This window comes from Gracilinanus agilis, chromosome 1 (genome assembly GCF_016433145.1).
Source record: "Gracilinanus agilis isolate LMUSP501 chromosome 1, AgileGrace, whole genome shotgun sequence".
Lineage (NCBI taxonomy): Eukaryota > Metazoa > Chordata > Mammalia > Didelphimorphia > Didelphidae > Gracilinanus > Gracilinanus agilis.
Window position 1 is genome coordinate 178,887,120 of NC_058130.1, and position 22,435 is coordinate 178,909,554.

The 22,435-nt window shown below is 37.0% G+C and overlaps 1 protein-coding gene across 2 annotated transcripts in view; it reads left to right on the forward strand.

Annotated features, from left to right (window-relative positions):
- The window catches only part of CLEC16A (C-type lectin domain containing 16A), a 220,957-nt gene that overhangs the window by 186,700 nt on the left and 11,822 nt on the right, over positions 1-22,435 (forward strand). For both annotated transcript variants that reach the window (XM_044659037.1, XM_044659040.1), the window contains exon 22: positions 22,091-22,252. In XM_044659037.1, coding sequence (XP_044514972.1) covers positions 22,091-22,252 — 162 coding nt within the window. The remainder of the gene's footprint in view (positions 1-22,090; positions 22,253-22,435) is intronic.

The following is a 22,435-nucleotide window of genomic DNA, read 5'->3' on the forward strand; positions in this document are numbered from 1 at the left end:
AAGGTAATTTCTACATTGTTTAAAAATGAAATTCAGGATATTTTAATCTAATCTTGTCCCTCTGGAATATGAAAACAATTGTTAATAGGGGCAGGTCCTAAGTCATCCTGCATGCGAGATCTAATGACCCAAATTTTAGCTGGCAAAGATGAGTCTGGCTGATAATACATCCATGTGTCTAACAGCTGGAGAACAAATCAACTAGAACTATTTGGGCCATATGCTACAACTATTCAGACTCCATAATAATATTCCTATCTCACTAGAACCTAAAAAATGCCCCTAATATAACCTGATGCAGTGGTTTCAAAACCAAACCAAACCAACAACAACATTTAACACCAGCTCAGTTGAACCAACACTGATAGAAAGAAGAGTTACTTAGGATAATGGGGAGCATTAAATCCAGAGCTCTCCTGGACCCGTTGGTCCAAAGTTAATGCATTGGCCAGAGGAATGGAGAGAAAAATCCCTAGTCTGGTGTATAATCCAGAGGTTTCAATTAAAACTCATATCATTTCCTATATTTTAGTACTAGATACCCTCATACGGTTGTAATAAACAGAAGTGTCATAAAACTATTCTTTAGACAGTGGAGAAAGCAAACTTTTCTTTCCTCACTATGAGACAGAGACAGAGAGAGAATGTGTGCATGTGCATGCGTGCATATGTGTGTGTGTGTGTGTGTTTGATATACACTATGGTTAGAGAACTGAACTGCGTGATATGAAACTTGAACTTTTTAAAGCTGGATTATGTTCAAATGTGTGCTTTTGTAATCCTTCAAGTCAGTATTATGTCCTATGAATCAAACTTAAGTTACCAACTGACAGGGCAACATTAAAACCCTGGTTTGTTTCAGAAGTTATGTTACCGTATTATCTGATTTGCAGTTCACGTTAGTCAAAGCCAACTTTTATGTAGCATTTTCCTAACAGTGGTCCAAACATTCCATATTAATTTGGAAATCTCAATGAGCTCCAGAAACACCTGGCAGCCTTCCTTTTTTCCTAAAATTATTACTCTTCCATTTCATTTTTTTTAAATTCTGAAAAAGAAACTCTTATTACTGGTAGAGTAACATTTGTTCCTTTTTCTTTCCTGTAAGTTATGAGATAAGTTCTCATTTCATACCTTTCCAGAAATCTGCTTTGATTGTGGTCTGACCTCAGAATCATAACTTATGAAAAGGAAAGTTGGTCATTACAATTATTTCTGTGGGCATTTATTGAGAACCTCTAAAGTAGTTTGCATTTTGTATTGTGGAATTGAGATAGAAAAACAGATGAAATAACCTCTTTGTCTAGAACATCTATCAGAAACAAGAAAATATCTTGATTCTCAATAGCAACTTTCTCTGAGAATTTTAGGAGGTTTTTTAGAAGTCTAATTCTTAGCTCTATCATACTTCTAATAGTAGGTAAACAAGGTTTGTGTTTTCTATGTCTGGTAAATAAAAAAGCTAGTGTAGAAGAATTACCAAATTCTCAGAGCCAGTGATGTTCCTAGGCCATTGTTCTTTACTCCATGTTACCTCTTCTAAGGTTGCTCTGCTGAAACAGTTCTGTAGGACTAAGGGCATTCAGTGGGCTTTATAAGATGTGAACCAGCTGCTTTTCCCAAGACAAATATCATGCCAAAACTCTCCAGTTTTTTTGGCCAGGTAGCACATCCTTTAGCAAAGACCAAACAACTGTTGCAGAAAGAAGCTGCAGCAAGTTCTCTTTGGGAACTAGGATGTATTTTATGTCAAAGGAAGCTCTCATTATTATTTATTAATTGTAAAAGGAAAGAAAAAAACAGGGTTTCCTGGAAAAGGATAAAGGTTCAATATGATAAACTCCTGAAAAGCAATAAAAGGCCAAGGAGCTCAGAAAAATAAAGGACAGGGAGAGTAAAAGAGATGATTTATCAAAGTGGCAAGTGTATTACCAGAGGCAAGGTAAGCAGCTATATTTCATCCTGATTAAGGTACTGGAGGATGGGATTCTGTTTAGATGAGTTAACTTGATCACATTTTATGTGTAGAAGCAGCCAAAAGTAATTGGAGCATGAGAGGTCTTAAAGGCCAGAAAGCTGTGGATGAACTGACATTGACAAAAGCAGTTGGAATACCCATAAGCTTTTTGTTTAAGCCCCCAATATTTTTGCTCCACTAAACAGCTAAGCTCCATCATAGCCAAGGAGTGCTCTAAAACTAGAAAACATTTTCCTCTGTACTCTCTACTTCCTAAAAGGTAGTAAATGCAGCCTAGTGACTAATACTTGGTAGTAGATCTGGCATCAAGAGATGATAAATTATGAAGATGAATTTATTAATATTTAGATCATTCTGGGTACTTGAAGAATATCCCACACATCTGATTTCTCTACAAATGCTCAGAGTTCAGTCTATTGATATATCACCAGTTCTTCCCAGAAAACTGATCTACCTATACTCCATATCTTGGAACCACATTTTAAAGTTTCTGAAAGGCTTGGGCTGCTCTTTGCCTACTATACCAGAGTACTGATTAGGAAGGTTTAATTTCAGTTTTAGAATTTTTGTTTTGTTTTAAATCAAGATGCTTTAGAGCTGCATTTGACATGACCTTTGCAGATAAATTACAGTTTCTAAAAAGTGGATTATTTTCTAACAGGCACAGATGTTTTTATTTTGTTCTTGCTAAATATAGATAAGGTACAAGTTCACAACAAAAGAGATGTCATAGCTTAAATTCCAATTAGGAATGGTTTTTGTGAAACTGCACACAAATGTAAAGATTTTAGGAATACTGGCTCTTGGATGTCAGGCATTAAATCAATCACTGAAATTTCACTCACAGGGCAACTTGCCAAGTTATACCAAGAAAGAAGTAGTAAGTTGTGTGATTTAATTCAGTCAATAAAGCACAGTGGTCTACATCATTCCACTACTGAAAGGCAATCAAATAATGAACAATCAGCCACTTTTGGGTGGGGGTAGGAGACTTATAAAAAGCAAATCACAGTAAGCAAACCTGATTACTTTTATGGATAGAATTTCAGATCTGTGAATGAAGACTCACTGTAAATGGAGTGTTGTTATTAAAGGGGGTGCAGCAAAGCAGTAACATAAAAATCATTAAGGGAATTGAAGATTTTGAAAGAAAGTTAAAGGGTGGATGTGTGTGTGTGAGTGTGTGTGTGTGTGTGTGTGTGTGTGTGTGTATGTGTGTGTGTACATACACATCCTGGCCAAGTAACAGTGTGCAGAATGTGAAGAGAAGAATCATCATGGAAGGGGATGGATTAGCTTACAGGGTTCAGTCTGGTGGTAAAACAGAGTAGCAGGATGAAGGGAAGGATAAATTTAGACTTCACTTCAAAGGAAAACATCGATCTCAAATGTGGTGCTGCCTTTTAAAGGAAACTGGAAGCAAGGGTAGTCATTTGGGACATTTTTACTTGAATGGATAAAAGCCTAGGAAAAATTAATGATTGCAACCATCTTGTTCTGTTAGGCAGGCAAGTAAGAGTCTTCCTTTGGGGAGGTTTATATGTGCATAATAATGGTTTTTTCCCCTTCCCAAGGAACAAAGTGCACACTTTTTTTTTTTCTGGAGAAAATTTTTAGATTTTTATTTTCAGTCCTAAATCTTTGTGTTGGATGATCGGTATGAGAGGGAAGGATACAACCTTCTCTTGGCCTCAGACAGTTTTGGACAGCACTTTGTTGAATGCATTACATATGTGCATAAGAGTCTTCTGGCAACAATCCCCACTTTGTATTAAAACACTGTAATTGGAGTTTACTAGTTGTCACTATGTAGTTTACCTGTCTGTAGGTGATGCAAATTTCATTGTTTTGATTGTAGGTACTAAAGTAAGTTGCATCCTGAAAAAAATGAATTTTTCTCTAATTATGCCTCCATGTACACAGTTGTGCATTGGCAAAAGTATTCTTTCTTAAATTTCACTCAAAGTGAAGCAGCGAGGTGACTCAATGGAGAGAGAGCCAGGCCTGGCTACAGAAGGTCCTGGATTCAAATCTATCCTCAGATACATCCTAGCCGTGTGACCTGAGCAAGTCACAATCCAATGGCCTAGCCCTTACCACTCTTTTGCCTTGGAACTGAAACTAAGTATCAGTTCTAAGATAGAAGACAAATGTTTAAATTTTTTTTTTAATTTCACTCAAAGCATAAAATTCTGATACTATGTTTTGGCCCTGGAAAAATTTGAACTAATCACTTGAATTTAGGCATCAGAGTTCATTTAAAGTAAAGGTAAGATATTTCCAAGAATTCATACCTCTAAAACTTTCATTCTGAATATAAAGGTTTTCCAGAGGATTGGGAAGAAACTGACCAAAATATCACCTGACCCACTCCATCCCCAGACTGCAGAGCAGGCTGTACTGAACCTTGAATTCTTTGGAGGAAACAAGTTTAATACATAAAATGATTTGGACATTTGTTAATAATAAATGTGGAGGAAATGGAAAGGATGTCAAAATATTTAAAAACCAAATTCAGGACACTTAGGTCATTTTGCCAGTTACTATTCCTGCCTGTTCTTGGATGGGCTTTTCAGTAAAATGTATTTTTCCCCAAAGTATTTGAAATGAATAGAGAAGGAAATTGTTCTGTTTCCAGACAACACAAAATCACAGTAATCTTTATGTTGTCTTTTTTTAACCAAAGGAAGAGAGAAAATATTAAAGAAACAAGTTTTTATAAACCATGGAGTATTTTAAGACACTTATAAGCAATTGAATGATGGAATAGACTTTAAAGAGCTATATAAATGCTAGGTGTCTGGTTTTCTTCTTTGAGGCTCATTTGCTTAAATCATTTAAAATTTTTTTTCATTCCTCTTATATAAATCATTTGTTTCTTAATTTATTAGCCTAGAACTTATAGCAAAGAGTTTGTGCTGACTTACCAAAGAAAAATTGTATTTTTCTGTGTGGCATAATGAAGTAATTGATAGAAGCCTGACCATGGAGTCAGAACTGGGTTCAAATCTTGCTAATGATCATGAGCAAGTTACTTGATTCCTTGAGAAGTTTTCTCATCTCTAAATTGAGAATAATCATAATTTCACTATCTCCCCCATCACAGGGTTAATATGAAAAATGCACTCTGCAAATCTTAAAATGCTGTATAAATGTGGTTGTTACTTTGTGTCCCCCAGATAGAACATAGTAAGTTCCTTGAGGACAGGAACTTTCTTTTTACATCTTTTTCTCTCTAGCACTAAGAGCAGTGCTAAACACATAGTAAAAACTTAATAAATATTTTGCCGAATTTTTTTTTGGAGAGAAATTCAAGTAGAATGGTGGTCCCCACTGCCAGGAGATGATGAAAAATGGAGGCATTAGTTGTAAAAATGTTTTTTGAGAAGTTTAACTGTGAAAGGGAAGAGAAAGACAGGACTGGAATTTTGAAGTATCAAACCCATTAACTGGAATGATTAGGTATATTTTCAGTCAGATGAGAAAAAGCTTTGGAGAGAATGAAGATACACAAAAACAAGGTTTTTCCTAAGAATGTGTCAAAGTTTAAAATCAACTTTATTTTAAATTTAATAATACTAAAATAAACCAAACTGTGAATGTAGTTAGGATTATTTTAGTGTTTGGTGTAGTAATTGAAAGGAATTGAGATGTCTCTAATATTCTATAAACTCCTGTTCCCGTGTCCTCACAAGAGAACATGTAATTGGGGGCAGCTAGGTGGCTCAGTGGATAGAGGGGTAGGCCTGGAGACTAGGATTCAAATCTGGCCTCAGACACTTCCTAGCCATGTAACTCTGGACAAGTCACTTAACCCCAGTTGCCTGCCCTTACCATTACTCTGCCTTGGGACAAATACTTAGTATCAATTCTAAGGCAGAAGGTAAGAATTTTAGGGGGGAAAGGACAGCAGGAAATTAACCTGTGGGGAAACACATTTGCTGAAGTGCACTGCCCCAAAAGATCTGTAAATTAAATTTTTTTAAATGTAGGTTAACACATACCAAAATTGTCTTCTATGTTCTCTACTTTACAAATTATAACCAAGGTTTATATATTGAGCTTACTCTTAATGAAGGATATCTATAACTTATTGAGTCTGATAAAGAAGTACCAAATAAAAGGAAAAAATACATGTAATTGATAAATGTTCATGTATCCATGGATTTTAGATTTGGGGGATCTAATTTCAGAAGAGATTTGTGTTTTCTTATAAATCTTATTTTATAAACTTATTCTTAAACATACCTATACAGAATTGTCACTTCTAAAAGTAGTCTTAGTTCTTAAATTTATCATCTTATGATGTGGAAAAAGCTTTGCATTTGGAGTCAAAGAATGCTGGTTTGAATCCTGTCTCTGCTACTGTTAGTAACTTTGCTACCTTGGGCAAATCATTTCTCTAGCCCTTGTTTCCCCACTTATGAAATGAGAGAGTTGTTTTAGAACTCTAAGGCCTTTTTTAGCCCTAAATCTGTAATTTTATTTACTCTTGAAGTATTCAATTGCTATTTTTAAGAAAGGCATGAACAAGACATTTTTGGTTTGTTTATTTTTTTAATTCATGACTTAGTATCAGTTCTAAGACAGAAGAGCAGCAAGGGCTGAACATTTGGGGTTAAGTGTCTTGCCCAGAGTCACACAACTAGGAAATGTCTGAGGCCAGATTTGAACCCAGGTCTTCCTGACTCCAGGCTTGCTGCTCTATCTACTGTGCTGCCTTAGCTGACCTGAAAAAATCTCATTTTAGGGCACTAAAAAACTCATGATCCTAAAACACTGTGATGGAATATGTGCTTTGCCCAAATAAAACCCCACTTGTACTTTAGAGATTTCATTTTATTTAGGATGCTAGCTTTATTAACTAAACTCTAAGCAGTAACTTTGGACACTATCTGCCACATCTTTTGGGTTATTTTGTTATATTGATGAGGTAAAACAGAAAAATGTGGAAAATATAGTATTTCTTCTTTCACAAAGTAAAACATTTACAGCATTCCAAAAACTTTTTCCTTCAACTTGTCAAATTAATTATTGTGACAGCTGTGAAAAGATAATAGTTGAAGGTATTCAAATGAATATTTATCATGGGAACAAGTACAAAGAGGCAAGGCCAGAGAGAAATTTGGAGAATACCACCTAAAAGAAATGAGAAGGAATGGAGGCCTCACAATGCATATAAAGACCGAAGTTACAAAGTAGTAATTCTACTTAAGGACCTCTTGTATAGGATTTAAAAACTTGATCGGGTCTGATTATACATTTAAATTTTTTTGTATATTTGGGAGTATTCTTTTTAAGTAGTGATGGAAAGTGTTAATGCCTTTGGAAAGAACTGGGTCCCCTTACATGATCACCTTGTATATTCTCACTGTATACATGAACAAGGCAGCTCAGTGGTATAGTGGTTAGAATGCTGGGCCCGGAGTGAGGAAGACCTGAGCTCAAATCCGTCCTCAGACACTAATGTGTGACCCCTGGGCAAGTCACTTCTCCCTGTTTGCCTCACTTTCCTCATCTGTAAAATGAGCTGGAGAAGGAAATAGCAAACCACTCCAGTATCTTTGCCAAAAAACCCCCAGGGTCATGAAGAATTGTACACAGTTGAAACAACAACAACAACTACATGATCACCTCTTTGCATATAGTATACACATTATGAATGCTGTAATTTCCACATGCTCCTTCCTTCCCGTTTTGACCTTCTTTTTGAAGCAACAAGTAGAGCTAGTAAGATAGTAGAAGGTAGTAGTAAGGGAGATAGTAGAAGTACCTAAAAAAAAGCCAAGGGAGTGATACCATTGAAATGGCTAGGACTTTGCTCCAAACAGAGCTTACCATAGTATATACTACACATCCCTGCCAGGTAATATTACAATCTGATTCTCATAGAGCAGGGACCAGCAGAGTACAGCCTGCAGGCCAGAGATGGCTCACCACCCTTTTTTGTATAGCCAATGAGCTAAGAATGGTTTTTTACATTTATATTTGAACCTCAAGCTGTGGTTTGGTCCTATAGTATAACATAGGAAATGCAATCCTATTCCATCAGGCTATTCATTCTTACTGTCTAGAAGTTCTCTCTGGTAGTGAACCTCACTCTTCATTTCCATAGTGAAAGTCCATTTCTTCTTGTCCTGTTCTCAGTAAAGATGGAAAAGATACAGATAGCAGGTTCAGTGACAAATCCTAAAGATCCATTTCTAAGACACTGTTATTGAGCTGTGATTTCTAATTTATAGATGGTAAGCAGATCCAGAGAGGGATGCGGATGGGAAAGCTAGGGAATGCCTAAGTATAAATTAATTCCTGGCAACCAAATTCCAAAAAAGAAGTTTGCTCCTTTAAGAAACACTCAAAGATCCACTCCAGTGATAATGATCTTTATGCCATCTGAATCTCTGTGCACTGGGTAAATTGTTATATATTTATTATTCAGATGACAAAAACAAGTAAAATTATAGGACACCAGCATGTTTATGCAAGTTGAAGATGGAATTGTTTTCCTAGACCTCAGGTTCATATCCAAGTTACTCCACTAGTGAGATGGGTGTAGAGAGTTTAGATTTTGTGTCTGTCTATGAGTGGTCACTTTATTAGGAGAGCAGTTGCAGAAACCTGATGGAGGAACCAGAAAAAGAGCTTGGTTAGGAGAAATACTATAAGGAGATATAAGTTAATGAGAAGTAGATTCTTCTCTTCAGCAGGCTGTCAAGCTTAAAAACTAAAATTCCAAGAAACAGCAGCATGGTAATCAGATCTATAGGCGAAAAGCTTTTGTGAGTTTGGAAAAAGCATTGTTTTAAAAGCGTTTATGTATGTGTATACATACATATATATACATACAAAAGCAATAAAGATCAGGTGTCACTCATGGCTACTTTTAAGTGCCTGAGATGCTTCCAAAAGAGGGAGGGTTTTAATAATGGGTTTGGCATGGCATCCTATTTTGAGGTTCAGCAAGTGTAGCCACTGTGTATGGAGCTGATTTCACCCACAGTAAGTTTATGGCCCCTCAGTTTGGCCCTTGCTGCTTCCCCTTCCCTATCTTCTTTAACCTCTAAGCCTCCTTAGTCTTAGTCTTATTAAGTCCCCTTAACTTAGTCTTCTTCCCCTGTCCTTTAACAACTCTGTCTCATTCCCCTACAATGACTCTTTCATAACCTTTCATTTGGATCTAGCCACACACCCCCCCAACCAGACTTGGAGTAAATCAACAACATTCTATTTCATTGAGAAAGCTGAAGCCATCTGGCGTGAGCTTTTATAAGCTCCAAACTTCTCAGCATGATCACTGTCCTTCTTCAAGAACTTCATGTCACAAAAGGTGGAACTTCTATTCCTAATTAAGATTAATTCCTTTGCTGGAACCCTCGATCCCATTGCCTCCTTCAGGACCTTCTTCCAGTAGCCATTCTCATTTCTCATGTATCTCCAGTTTCACATTCCTTTCCACCAATAGATATGCTCATCTTTCTATCCAATCCAGTTACCATTCTCACTTCTTTCCCATTCACTACTAATTAGAAAAGTCTGCCTGATTTTGCCTCTTTCCTTACCACTCACTCTTTCATCAGCCTCTCTTACTGTCTGTCTTCCCTGCCACTCTACTGTTAAACTGCTCTCAGAGATCACTAGAGAACTACTAATTGCCAAAATATGTCCTCAACTTCCTTAACATTTCAGCAGCCCTTCCTATTCGTTATTCTTTCTTCTGTTTCCCAACTTCAAAGATATTTTGAATTTATTCATTTAATATTTGAAAATCAAATATGTAAATATCCCCACATTATAATAACTAATCAGAAATTTCCTTCTGAAATAATAATAATAATACATGATAAATAACATCACTATGCCTGGAATCTAGATGCATATGCAAAATTAAAATTCATCTCTATTATTTAAAAACTACATGAGCAGTATTTACAGTATCTGTTTAAAAAGTTACTTCTTGGTTAAATGCCCTGCTAAAATAGTAAAAATAAATTTATCATCCTTGACCTCTTTGGATTGTATATATTATCTTCCTCCTATTGATGTATACATCCTGACTCTACTTAATTGCACCCTGCACCATTATATTCTCTTGGTTCTCCTATTTCTGTTATCACCATTTTTATTGTTCCTCATCCAAACTCTCATTGAGGATGTTTCCCCAGGGTCTGTTCTCTAAATAGGGGGATAAACCAACAGAGTGAGGGATGACAGAAAAGGGTAAATGGTTGTAAGCTCCTTTTGGACAGGTATGATTTCATTTCTACCTGGCATATAATAGATAGGCACTTTTTTAAATGTTTGTTGATTAATGGAATAATTATGTGTGTCTCTGTCTTTAGGCAATCTCATTCACTCCATCAATTTCAGCTAGCACCTATATATACAAATATAGATTCTCAAACCTAGGTATGCATTTGGGCCTGTCTTTGGAGCCTTAGTACCACATCTTTAATTGTCTACAGCACAGTACTACTTGTTTGTCCCAATGAAACTCAAACTCATCATATCTAAAACTGAATTTATTATCTTTCCCTCAAAACCAATTATACCTTGTGACTTCATTATTTCTATTCTGAGGCACCACCACTTACCCTGCCTCCTACATTCAAAACTGTTGAAATTTTTTACTTTCTTCATAATCATTTTTCAAGTTCTATAGATTTTATTTCTTATTAGGTTTTTCTACCTCTGTTCCTTTGACTGCCTCCAGTCTTCCCTTCCAGAAGAAAAATTGTTACAGGTAGATTCGGCCATGCCATTCTTCTTCTAAAAAATATTTAGTGGCTCCCTGTTTTCTCCAGAACATAGTTCAAATTCTTTCATGTAGCCTTCAAATCCTCCCACAGAGTGGTGCCAGCCTCATGTTTTTCTTCACATACTATACAATAGCCTGACTGGATTACTGTACCCACTGAGCATGCCCTATGCTTTTCTGTCTCCCAACCATTGCTCACACTGTTCCCTCTGCCTGGCATTACTCCTTTCTCTCTTCTTAAATTCCTGCCCATCCTTTAAACCCCAGCTCTAATGCCCTCCTCTGTGAAGTCTTTACTGGTACTTTATTTTTACAGCTCTCTCATATGCTTAAGTAATGTTGTATATTAGTTTTCTGAACTTATGTCTCAGTCCTCTAATATGTATGAAGTTTGTTATGCCTCTCAGTGCCTAAGACAGGCCAGTGCTCACTGAGGGTTCTTAACAAATGTTTGTTGAATATCTCCCAAAGAGAAAAAAATAGAATTGCTCTTTGGCACATTTTAGTATGATGATGAGTCGGCTGAGCTCCAAGCCTTTCCTTCCCTTCACATTTTCCCTCCCTATATCTCTTCATGCTATTTAACACTAATTTAGAGAAGTTTTCAATATAAAATCTCAACTTAATTTCATCCAGGACTCTCTTCCCATATTTAGTTTCCCTGTGAGTGATTAGTGAGTTTTATTCAGGGTGAAAATGCAGAGCAAAAGAAGAAGCTAGCATTTGTTAGAAAATAAAGGTCATGGCCTCACTCCATGTCTAATGCTGTGCATGTGAGGTCAGAAGGCCAATTGATTATTCACTGTTTCCCAGCATAGCTGGGGCTATGCTAAAATATGAATACTGCAGCAGAAACTTGATATTCAATCTGTCTGAATGAATTTGCTAATGAAAGGCAAACTTTAACCATCATGACTTTTATAGAAGTCATTCATGTTGGAAACTATAGAATCAGTGATTTGTTTCTCTTGAACCAACTGGATGTCTTCATGCAAACTCAGTTTTATTTCATGTTTAATGATTGAGGCAGATCAGTGGGGTTGATTTCTAGTATAAACATGAATAAATACTTAGGTTTTATTAGATAGTACCCTTCTTATCAAACTACTGGGGTTGGTTCCTAGTATAAGTTTATAGCAAAAGGGTTTCAAAGCCTTTGGAATATATTTAGGCTTATTGTTTCTAAACGGGTTTTTGCCACAGCATCTTGAGTCACAGACAGGGCATTTCCATTTGGTCTTTCATAATTATAATCATGAGTTGGAGTTTGCTTTCTCAGATGAGTCTTTCAAGTATCCCCTTACTGTTGTAAGAAATAGAGAGATCTTATAGGGCATAGCATAGGCTTTTTTAAGTGATAAAAGGAGATTTCGGCCCAAATTGGATGAGGTTTCGACATCTCAACCAGATTTAGTAAGGAGAGGAATCCATTGAAATCTTTCAAGGCTCAGTTTAAATCATCCAAAAGATGGAATTTTTTAAAAAAACTTAAAAGTAGTATTTCCTTATTATCTTCCCCCATATTCTAGTTTGCCTTCCATTGAGTTAGCTTGTACACTCAGTTGACTTTACAACTAACAATAGACTGCCATTTAAAAGAAAAGCTCCCTATCTGCTAGTATGATTGAGCTTCTCCCAACTGAGATATATACACTAAGCCCAGAGAGTAATTAGTGATGCGATTGATTTACTAAGATGTGTTCTGCATTTATATAGTCACTTGCCAGCTATGCAAGCAAGCCAAGAAAATGTCTTTCATCTCATTGGATAGCTAGGACGCTTCTACTTCTAATGTAGGATGGATCATCACAGTAAATGATCTCTGTTAAGCATTGGGTCCCTTGCAAAGTTCTCCAACACAATTTTGCAGAGTGTATGCTTTAAAATGTTGCTCAGATTTCTTTTTGTATACTCAAAGGTACTCATACCTTTATTCTTTAAATCTAATTAATCAAGAATCTAGGAAGGTCAAGAAGGGTTTCTCATAGAATGTAAAATTTTAATTAGGACTTGAAGGAATCCAGGAAAACCAGGAAGTAGAGATCTGAGTGTGAGCCCCAATGTTAATTCCCAGTTCAGAGTTCTGTCAAGTAGGCCATGCTTCAAAGGGCATAAAATTAATATATCAAAATAGTATCATTAGTCTATAAACTTTTGGGGTTTTTTTTAGTCCTTACCTTCTCTCTTAGAATCGATTCTAAGTATCACTGCCAAGCAGAAGAGGTAAGAGTAGGGCAGTTGAGTTTAAGTGAATTGTCCAGAGTCACACAGACAGCTAGGAAGTGTCCGAGGCCAAGTTTGAAGCCCAGGGCCTCCCATCTCCAGGGCTGGTTCTCTATCCACTGAGCCACCTCACTGCCTCTCAAATTTTTTTCATTGTATACCTTATCATTGAAAATTTGTGAGCACCTTTGCAAATAGAGGCATATTTATTTATATACAAGTCATATACATATACTACTGATCAGTATTTGCATTATAAAACATGACAAAAATAGATATTTTATGGAATAGAACAAAAAACTTTTTGCTCTCACCAAAAATGTTGTTTTTAATGATATTTTAATGAAAATAATGTGATAGAATATTCTTCATTCATTTTGAACATCTTGGTTTATCACTTTTGACATGTCAACTCAGTGGTCTTGTTCTAAATTCATTTGTTTCAAAACTTAGATTTAAGGGTGGTCATAGTTGAAAAAGATGCCTTACAAAGATAATTACATTCAAATAGAAAGGTATCCCCACCTGAATTTACTAAATTGATACTCGTTTTCAGGCCCATCCTCCAATTCAATAAAATATTTTTGTTGAATTTCAGTGAGTAAATTTCTATTTTCCCTGGTATCAACCAAACCACTTGTTCTTGCATATTAAGCAGAAGATGTTGCATTTTGATACATTTTTGACAAATGGCTTCAAAACCCACTGAAGGCTCTTCATTTAGAAGCTTTCTCAACAGTTTAGAAAATTTTGTCTCCAATTTTTTTAAAGAGTGCCATTATGAGAATTTTTATAGGTTAAAGCACTTTCATCAACTCAGAAAGGGAGAGAGGAAATATCTAAGAAAAAGGGAGGAGCAGCCGATTCCAAAGTCAAGATCAAGGTTTGAGGAAGGGTCTTCAGATTTGACAATTAAGAAATCATCAGTAACTTTGATGATAATTTCAGTTGATTAAGAAATCAAGGATAATGAGTTTGAAAACCTGAGAGACAATAAGGATAATCAAAATGGGGAAGTCTGTAAGACAGAGGTAGGTTTGAGCAGAAATATAACGAGATACACAGTGCAATCCATCTATATCTACTTATTCTGTGCAATGTACTGGTGGGGGAGTCATTTGGGGAAGGGGAAAGTTAGATCAGATCAAACTAGTTACTTTGGGTCTCCCCCACCCCAGCTTAAAAACACACCTGCAGAGGGGGCAGCTGGGTAGCTCAGTGGATTGAGAGCCAGACCTAGAGACGGGAGGTCCTAGGTTCAAATCCAGCCTCAGACACTTCCCAGCTGTGTGACCCTGGGCAAGTCACTTGACCCCCATTGCCTACCCTTACCAATCTTCCACCTATAAGTCAATACACAGAAGTTAAGGGTTTAAAAAATTAAAAAAAAAAAAAAAACACCTGCAGAGAGACACACCTGCAACAACCTTAAGATAAATGTGTTAATGGAAATAGGTTTTTAACAATGATACATGTATAACCCAGTGGAATTGCTTTCAGCTCTGGAATGGGGGGGAGAGAAGAGGAGCAGGGAAAAAATAATGAATCATGTAATCATGGAAAAATATTCCAAATAAAAAAATAATAATAAAGTGAATTTCCAAAAAAAAAAAAAAAAAAAAAGAGGGGGAGCAGGAAATTTGTTACCTTATCACTTCCCTGAGGACCTAGTACCCAGGAGATAAGTAGGGAGGGAGGGCAGAGTGGGAGAATATTGAGGTATAATAGGTGAAGAGGATAATAGAGACAAATTCATAATTGGCTCTTGCGGGGAGATAAGGATGTTATCCCTCTTCTAAATTTATGTTTGGTTGATCACATATCTTGGGGTTAAGCTATCCCCCCTAGGCTGGAATTAACATATCTATCTAATATTTTTGGCCAGTCTCCTGGTGATATTTTTCATGAATTATTCTTTCTAGATACCCCTGAAAGGGAAGAGTCAAAGGCTCACACAAGACTCCAAGTTTGCCTGGCCTAAACCAGGTCCTAGACACCCAGGTCCTAGGAGGTTTTGTTTTATTTTGTTTTTAAACATGTGAATATAGTAACCTATAGTCTACCTAAGAACACATAAGTACACATAACCTACTTTCATGTTGTAATGGTGATTACATATAGGAAAAAATGAGAATAGGAATCAGGAAAACTGGAATGTAGTCCAAGTTATGTCACCATCTGTATGACGTGTTGGGGAAGTTACTTTACTGTTAGTCTCCTGTTTCTTCGTTTGCAAAATGAAGAAAATTAATCCATCAGCAAACATTTATTAAGTGCCTATTATGTACCAGGCACTGTGTGACATCCTAAGGAGACAAAGAAAAGATGAAATAGTTCTTACTCTCATGGGAAGTAACTAACTGGGAGACAACATGCATGTATATAGGCATAATCATGATATATACAAAGATAGGTACTAGTAACTGGGGGACAAGGAAAGACCCTCTTGCTGAAGATGTCCTTGATCTACTTCTTAAAAGAAACCAGTGTTTCCAGGAAATAGAGGAAGAACATTTCAGGTATGAGGAACCTTTGGGAGATGAAATGCCATTTGTGAAGAACAAGCTCAGTGGTAAAGCTCTTTCCAAAATTCTGTAACTTCATAATAAAATTTCATCTAAGATGAGTATAGTTTCGAATCACGAATTATTCTCAACATTAAAGAAATCCAGAAGGGCTGTTGTTGAATCTGAAGAAATGATTTATATTCCCAAGAAGATCCTAATGGTATGTTAGGGTTTCTGTCACTTAAGCAAATCAATCTTACATTATTTCCTTGAGAAGAAGGACCCAGATTTTCACTGGTTCTTGATCTGAGATCTGTTCAGAGTTCACTGTCTTCTACATTTGCCCCAACTCTTAGTGTCTCCCTGATAGATTATGTCCAATATATGTGTTTGAAAATACTTGGCAATCTGGTGTGTGTGTGTGTGTGTGTCTTTGATTAGTTTCCAGAAAAGCTCCACTATCTCGGCCAAGGTTAATTCATCTAGCCTTAGACAATAGGCAAGTAAGAAAGGGAAATACTCCAGCTGCAAGTTATTTGTCATGAGATCTGCTCAGCACCAATCTGACCCTTTGGCTACATTTTGAAAAGGTGGCAACCTTTGGTACATGAAAGTGCTCCTTGAGGTTGTAGAGTGGTCTGAGTTACAGTAGAAGGTAGCCCAGCCAAGCCACTCTTGAGTGCATGCTGCCATTAAGAGAGAGGAGAAGGGGTGGGAGGTGACGTGGGATTGAACGGCCTCAGAAAAAAGCCCACAGGCTTTATAGAGAGACAGTGTGCACTAGTGCTTTGCCCATTTGAGCCCAACAAAAAATAGAATCCGAGATTGATGATTTTTCCATTCCACTTTCAAAGCATGTGAAGATGTACAATATTTATTAGCTAATCTATATAGCAAGTCTCTTAATCCGTTCATAAACTAAAGAACATTAGCATCCTGAATCTTTTAGGTTGTAGTTTCCACCTTTCAGATGCTGGTGTGCAGCTCTGATCCAGAAATTTTACAGTGCAATAATAATAGGATGTGAAGTAAAAAGAAGAGGGGAAATGATTCTGAAAAGTAGCATGTGAGACCATCTATGGTGACAGCAGTGGCATCATTTACCTGCTCTGGTGTCATCAGCTAGTATGGGGAAGACAACTCCGACTTCGTTATGACACAAATGGTACTTTGTTTTAAATCTTTAGCAAATAAGCTTCTCTGCAAAAGCTGTCTTGACATTTTAATTTGTTAAGAGGTAATTCATTTTTGAGACAAGAAAACAAGCTTGTAAACTTAGGGGTTTACCACTTTAAGTGGTTAAGAAGTAAACAACTATAAAACTGACTCTTTGCAATTGTGGCTCAATTATTTCCTGGGAATTTTCCTGACTTTTTGGTTTTGCCTAAGATTTTTGAAACATTTATCTGAAATTGCCCCCAAAGTTGGCATATATGTACATGTGTAATATGTACACATGTATGTAGGCCATTATTCTTCTGAGGAATATTTTCTATATCTATGTGTATATGTAGGACTCAAAGTACTTTAATCCTTTTATCCCAGGAGGAACCTTTTGTGGTAAATATAGGCAGGGATCATCATTTCCATCTTAAAAAGAACTGAAATACAGAGAGATTGTGTGACTCACACTTTAACAGATAGTGGCAGAATCTCTGACCTTCTTTAATCTAGTCCTAGGACACATTGACTGCATGCTACTATCAATATTATTATTTTAATAACCTCCTAATTGGTCTCTCTGACTTCAGTTATCTCCCTCTTCCCATTCATTCTTCATGTAGCTACCAAATGATTCTTTGCTCGGATCTCACCATGTTATCTTCCAGCTCCAAAACCCTCAATAACTCCCTATTAACTGTAGAATAAGAAGAACGAACTGCTAAACTTGTTATTTAAGACTTCTCCAGGCTGGCTGCAACCTACCTTTCCATACTTATTTAAAAATATTCATTTATACACAGCACTTAGAAGTCTGTTCATGCTTTCACTCACTATTCTATTTAAGCTGGGCCATTTCCTGATTTTTGCCCTGCCTTCTCCTGCCTCCATGTATTGGGACCACCATCTCTTCGGTTTGCCATACATTCTTTCTCCTCTGCTTTCCAGCTCAAGTTCTGGCTACCTCCTTTGTTAAGCTTTCATTAAGAATTTCCATTATCCACCCTCCCACCCACCCACCCCCAGCTGAAAGTGATAAAGCTTTCTTTAGATTTTTCCTAAAGTACTTTGTACTTCTTTTCTTTAGCCACAATTTATCTTGTATTGCTCTCCCTTCCCACCCACCCCCACCCCAATTAGATTGTAAATCCCTAATGGGAAGGGATTTTGTTTTTTTTGCTATATATGCTGGTGTTTAGCACATGAGTGCTTAATAAATGTTCAAATGAATCTGTAAATATTTGTGTAGTATCTCCAGATCTTTGGATATTATGAGAGTTTTAACAAATGACTCCTACCCTTGAAGCATCTACAATCTAGTTGGGAAGATAAGACTTACATACAAGGGTGTTGCTGGATAGCTCAGTGGATGGAGAGCCAGGCCCAGAGATGAGAGGTCCAGGGTTCAAATCTAGCCTCATACACTTCCTACCTGTGTGACCCTGCACAAGTCATTTATCCACCATTGTCTAGCCCTCACCACTCTTCTGCCTGGGAACCAATACATAGCATTGATTCTAAGGTGGAAGGTAAGGGTTTAAAAAAAAAAAAAGACTTGCTTACAAGAAGCAGCTGGAGGATTACACAACAGAAAAAGTATCAAGTGCTAAATTGTATGTGGTATGAATAACTGTGTTATAGAACACAAGGAGAAATGATGTCGATGGCAGTAGTCAAGGAAAGGTTCATGGAGGAGGAGGGACTTGAATTGGTCCTCTTAAAGATTAGGCAACAATTTTCTTACAGATAATATTTCCTCTTTTGAATTTAACAACAGATTGTTTGACTAAAGCTTAAGTACTTCAGATTATCCCGTAGTCTTATTCATCACTCAATGGCTCAGTCTTAATAAGGCAACTTGTGCTATTTAGTGGATGTCTGTGGCAATACTTAGAATATCCTTGGACAACCTCTAGACAGATTCTTAGAACTGTTCTGCTTGTATTCATTTAATCTTTTATTGAGCCCTTGCATTCTAGGAGCTGCTGTGGTACCTTCATTCCTAGCCTAATGGGACCATTTTTTAGAAGCACTATGTAACTGGAAAGAATATTAGATGAGAAATCAGAAAACCTAGGTTCAGATTCCATCTCTGCTGCCATTATCTAGTGACAATGGGCAGACCCTTCTTAGAGACAATAGATGGTTCAGTGGATAAAGTGCTAGGCCTGGAGTTAGGAAGACCTGAACTTAATTCCAACCTTAGACACTTATCAGCTATGAGACCCTGAACAAGTCGCTTAACCTCTACCTCAGTTTCAGCTGTAAAGTGGAGAAAATAGCCCTACTGCCCAGAGTTGTTTGAGGATGGATTTACTAGGTTATCCTTGGAGTTGAGTTAATTTACATCAGAGGTGTCAAATTTGAGCAAGGTTTTGGGGGGGAGGGGAGCAAATGGCCTGAGCCAGATTAAAATTTAATTGGAAAATGTTTAACAAAATAAATAAAAATAATAAATGTAAACAGTATAACATAATGTTAATTTTCTAAGTCAGTAGGTTGCCAGCAAAGATCTTGAATTTAATACCATTGATTTATTTCAATTTAATATGATTTTCATTTCCATTTGGTTCTTAATCTTATCTCACCAGAGAGATTGCTTTTGGTCTTAACAAAAGGAAAGGACCCCAAATGGGACCACAGGCCCGTTTGATAGCTAGATGGTGTAGTGGATGTGCTAATCTGGACATCTGGAAGACCTGAGTTTGAATCCTAACTCAGGTACTTAATATTGGTGTGACATTGGACAAGTTACTTAAATTTTCCTAGCCTCAGTTTCCTGTAAAATAGGGATGATAATAGCACCTACTTCACTGAGTTGTTGCAAGAGTCAAATGAGATAATACATGTAAAGAGTTTTGTAAATCTTAAAATGCTGTGCAGATGTTAGCTATTATTGTTAATCCTCTGGCACGCCCAAAATCTATCAGCTCCAGGAGGGGAAAAAATAGTAAGTACAGTGCCTTATCTAAAAATATTGGACTGATATTTATTTCATTTGGTCACTTATCTCAGATAATCATCTCTTTAGTGTTCAACTAACAGCTTCCTCTTTTACACATGCAATTTATTAGCCATAATAAACTTCCTTACCCTAACACAAACATGGGAAGGTGAAGAACAGTGCTATTACACAGTACACATTTCAAAAATGCTTATATTATATTGAATTCTAAAACTTTTCTTGAAATACTTTCTAGGATTAAATAAAGCTTTTTTTGGCTGTTGATCAAAATGCTTTTTATAACTTTCACTATTAATCTATGAAGAGGTATAGTTCATATAGTTCATTTTTCCCTGCTTTTTTGTTATTCTCTCATATATATTTTTTTAATCGTATTAAAAACATTTTCTACTCACCATACTGAGGAAGATATAAAGGAAAAGTAAACCACAATCCCTTCCCTCCAAGAATTTTCATTCTAGTTGGTGAGATTAGACCACATGTGTATGAGCAAATTAATCAAGTATGATTTAATGATGCAGATAGTAAGTAGCATAAGTCTAGAGGAGAAAGTGGTCACTGTGGAATGGAATAGGAAGAGAAAGCTTTATAAAGGTGGCAAATTCTAGAGCAGGGGTTGGCAACATATGGCTCTCGAGCCATATCTGGCTCTTTTGAGGGCCAGATATGGTTCTTTCTACAGGAGCCATAAAGTCAATTATTTTTCAGGCACGGTTACAGAAGCACACACTGTGAGCACTGTACAGCTCTCACAAAATTACATTTTAAAAAATGTGGCGTTTATGGTTCTCACGGCCCAAAAGGTTGCTGACCCCTGCTCTAGAGGATGGATAGGATTTAAGTAGGCAGATAGTAAGAGGAATGGTATGGCAGGCAGAGAAACATGAACAAAGGTTTCAAGAGTACAGTATTTTCCTGGAATAGTAATGAGATAAAGAAACCTTATAAAGGGGCAGCTAAGTGGGTCAGTGGATAGAAGGCTAGGCCTGAAGACGAGAGGTTTTGGATTCAAATATGACCTCAGACACTTTCGAGGTGTGTGACCCAGGGCAAGTTACTTAATCCCAACTGCCTACCTCTTATTGCTCTTCTACCTTGGAATTGATACTTAGTATTGATTCTAAGACCAAAGATAAGGGAAGGAGGGAGGAAGGGAAGGAAAGAGGGAGGGAAGGAAAAAGGATCACTGATTGATTCTTGCTTTAGCGTCATGTACCAAATTAAGAGTTGAGCTATTTACTAGTCATTAGAGTAAACACTGAAATTGTTGGGAATCTAAACAAAAGTATTTGTTATCCATGAATGATCACTTCCTGTCTGCTTCTTCACAAATGACCTTTTCATACGTGATATTTACTATTTTATATTTACTGTATTCAAAAGCTGTTGTTCTTTTGAGAGCCAACACTTAATTAGTATATAAACTATTGCTACTAAAAGCAGAAAGATCAAACTGTTGGTTTTAGGTTGTATAAAGGTTGTATAAATACCAGAGAAAATATTAAATCTGCTGAAATTCCAAATTTCACAGTTGTGAAGAGTATTCTACAAGGGGGCAGCTGGGTAGCTCAGTAGATTGAGGACCAGGCCTAAAGACAGGAGGTCCTAGTTCTAATCTGTCCTCAGACACTTCCTAGCTGTGTGACTCTGGCTAAGTTACTTAGTCCCCATTGCCCAGCCCTTACCTCTCTTCTGCCTTGGAACCAATACACAGTATTGATTCTAAGGTGGAAAGTAAGGGTTGTTTTGGTTTTCTACAACTATTATTTTTATGGTTTTTGATAAGAGCTTTCTTTGTATCACAAGTAGCATTGAGGATGAGAATTGACTGGGCCCATGATCCTCTGAAAACTTGTCAGCAGATCAAGTCATCAGTCCTTGTTCATTCCTATAGTTGGTGGTTCTTGTAATTGTCCTTAAGCTTTCCCATGATACTCCACATTTGTAAAGTTCTTTGGAGTTAGAACTCTCCTCATTAAGAAGTTGCCATCAGTGTCTTTACTTTATAGTTACAAAGGCACTACATACCAAGAATATTCTGAAACACAGAGCTCTGAGTGCCCTGCTTACTAAATTCTTTGTTGAGCCAGTATCAGTACTGAGATTTGTGATTCCCATTCCTATATTCAGCTGTCTCTGTTCTCTTGCTCATGGCCAGCATCTTTACTTTATGAAATTTCTATTTGAAAAAAAATTTTTTTAATTAACATGCTAAACCCATTACAACAATCTCTAGAAGGCCATCAAGATTCTTTTATTGCTCTTTAATTTTATTGTGTCAACTATTCTTTGAATCAAGTAAACCACTGGCTTGAGCTTAGAAATTGTTCATTGATATAAGTAATGGTTTTTGTTGTTTATTTAACTTGTAGCCTTGTAGAGCTGCTGAAATAAACACTGATCCTTTGGCCTTCCCAGTCCATCTTAAGGCCATCTTTGCCTGTTAAGATTGGATGATTTTTTTTTTCCCTGTGTGTGAATTTCAGGGTCTTGTCTTGCAGGTTTTGCTGTGGCCCAGTGTATAAACCAGCATGGTTCGTCACCCCTGTCATCACCATCTCCTCCTTCCAGTGGCAGTTCCAGTGGTAGTGGGAGTACGGGGCGCTGTGACTCGGTTGCACCCAGCTCCACTTCCACTCCTTCTGCAGCACAAAGCCCATCAGGTATTGAATACTTTTTATGGGCTAGATGGGGAATGTGTAGTAGCCAGGAAAAAAAAATGTGAAGTGGTGATTTTCAGTCTTGTTTGGGAAACCAGCCAGTCATACACAGTGTGCCCTTCTCCCCACTGCACCTCCCAACCCGGATCAGATGGTGTCATGAGGTATTCATCATCGTAGACACCA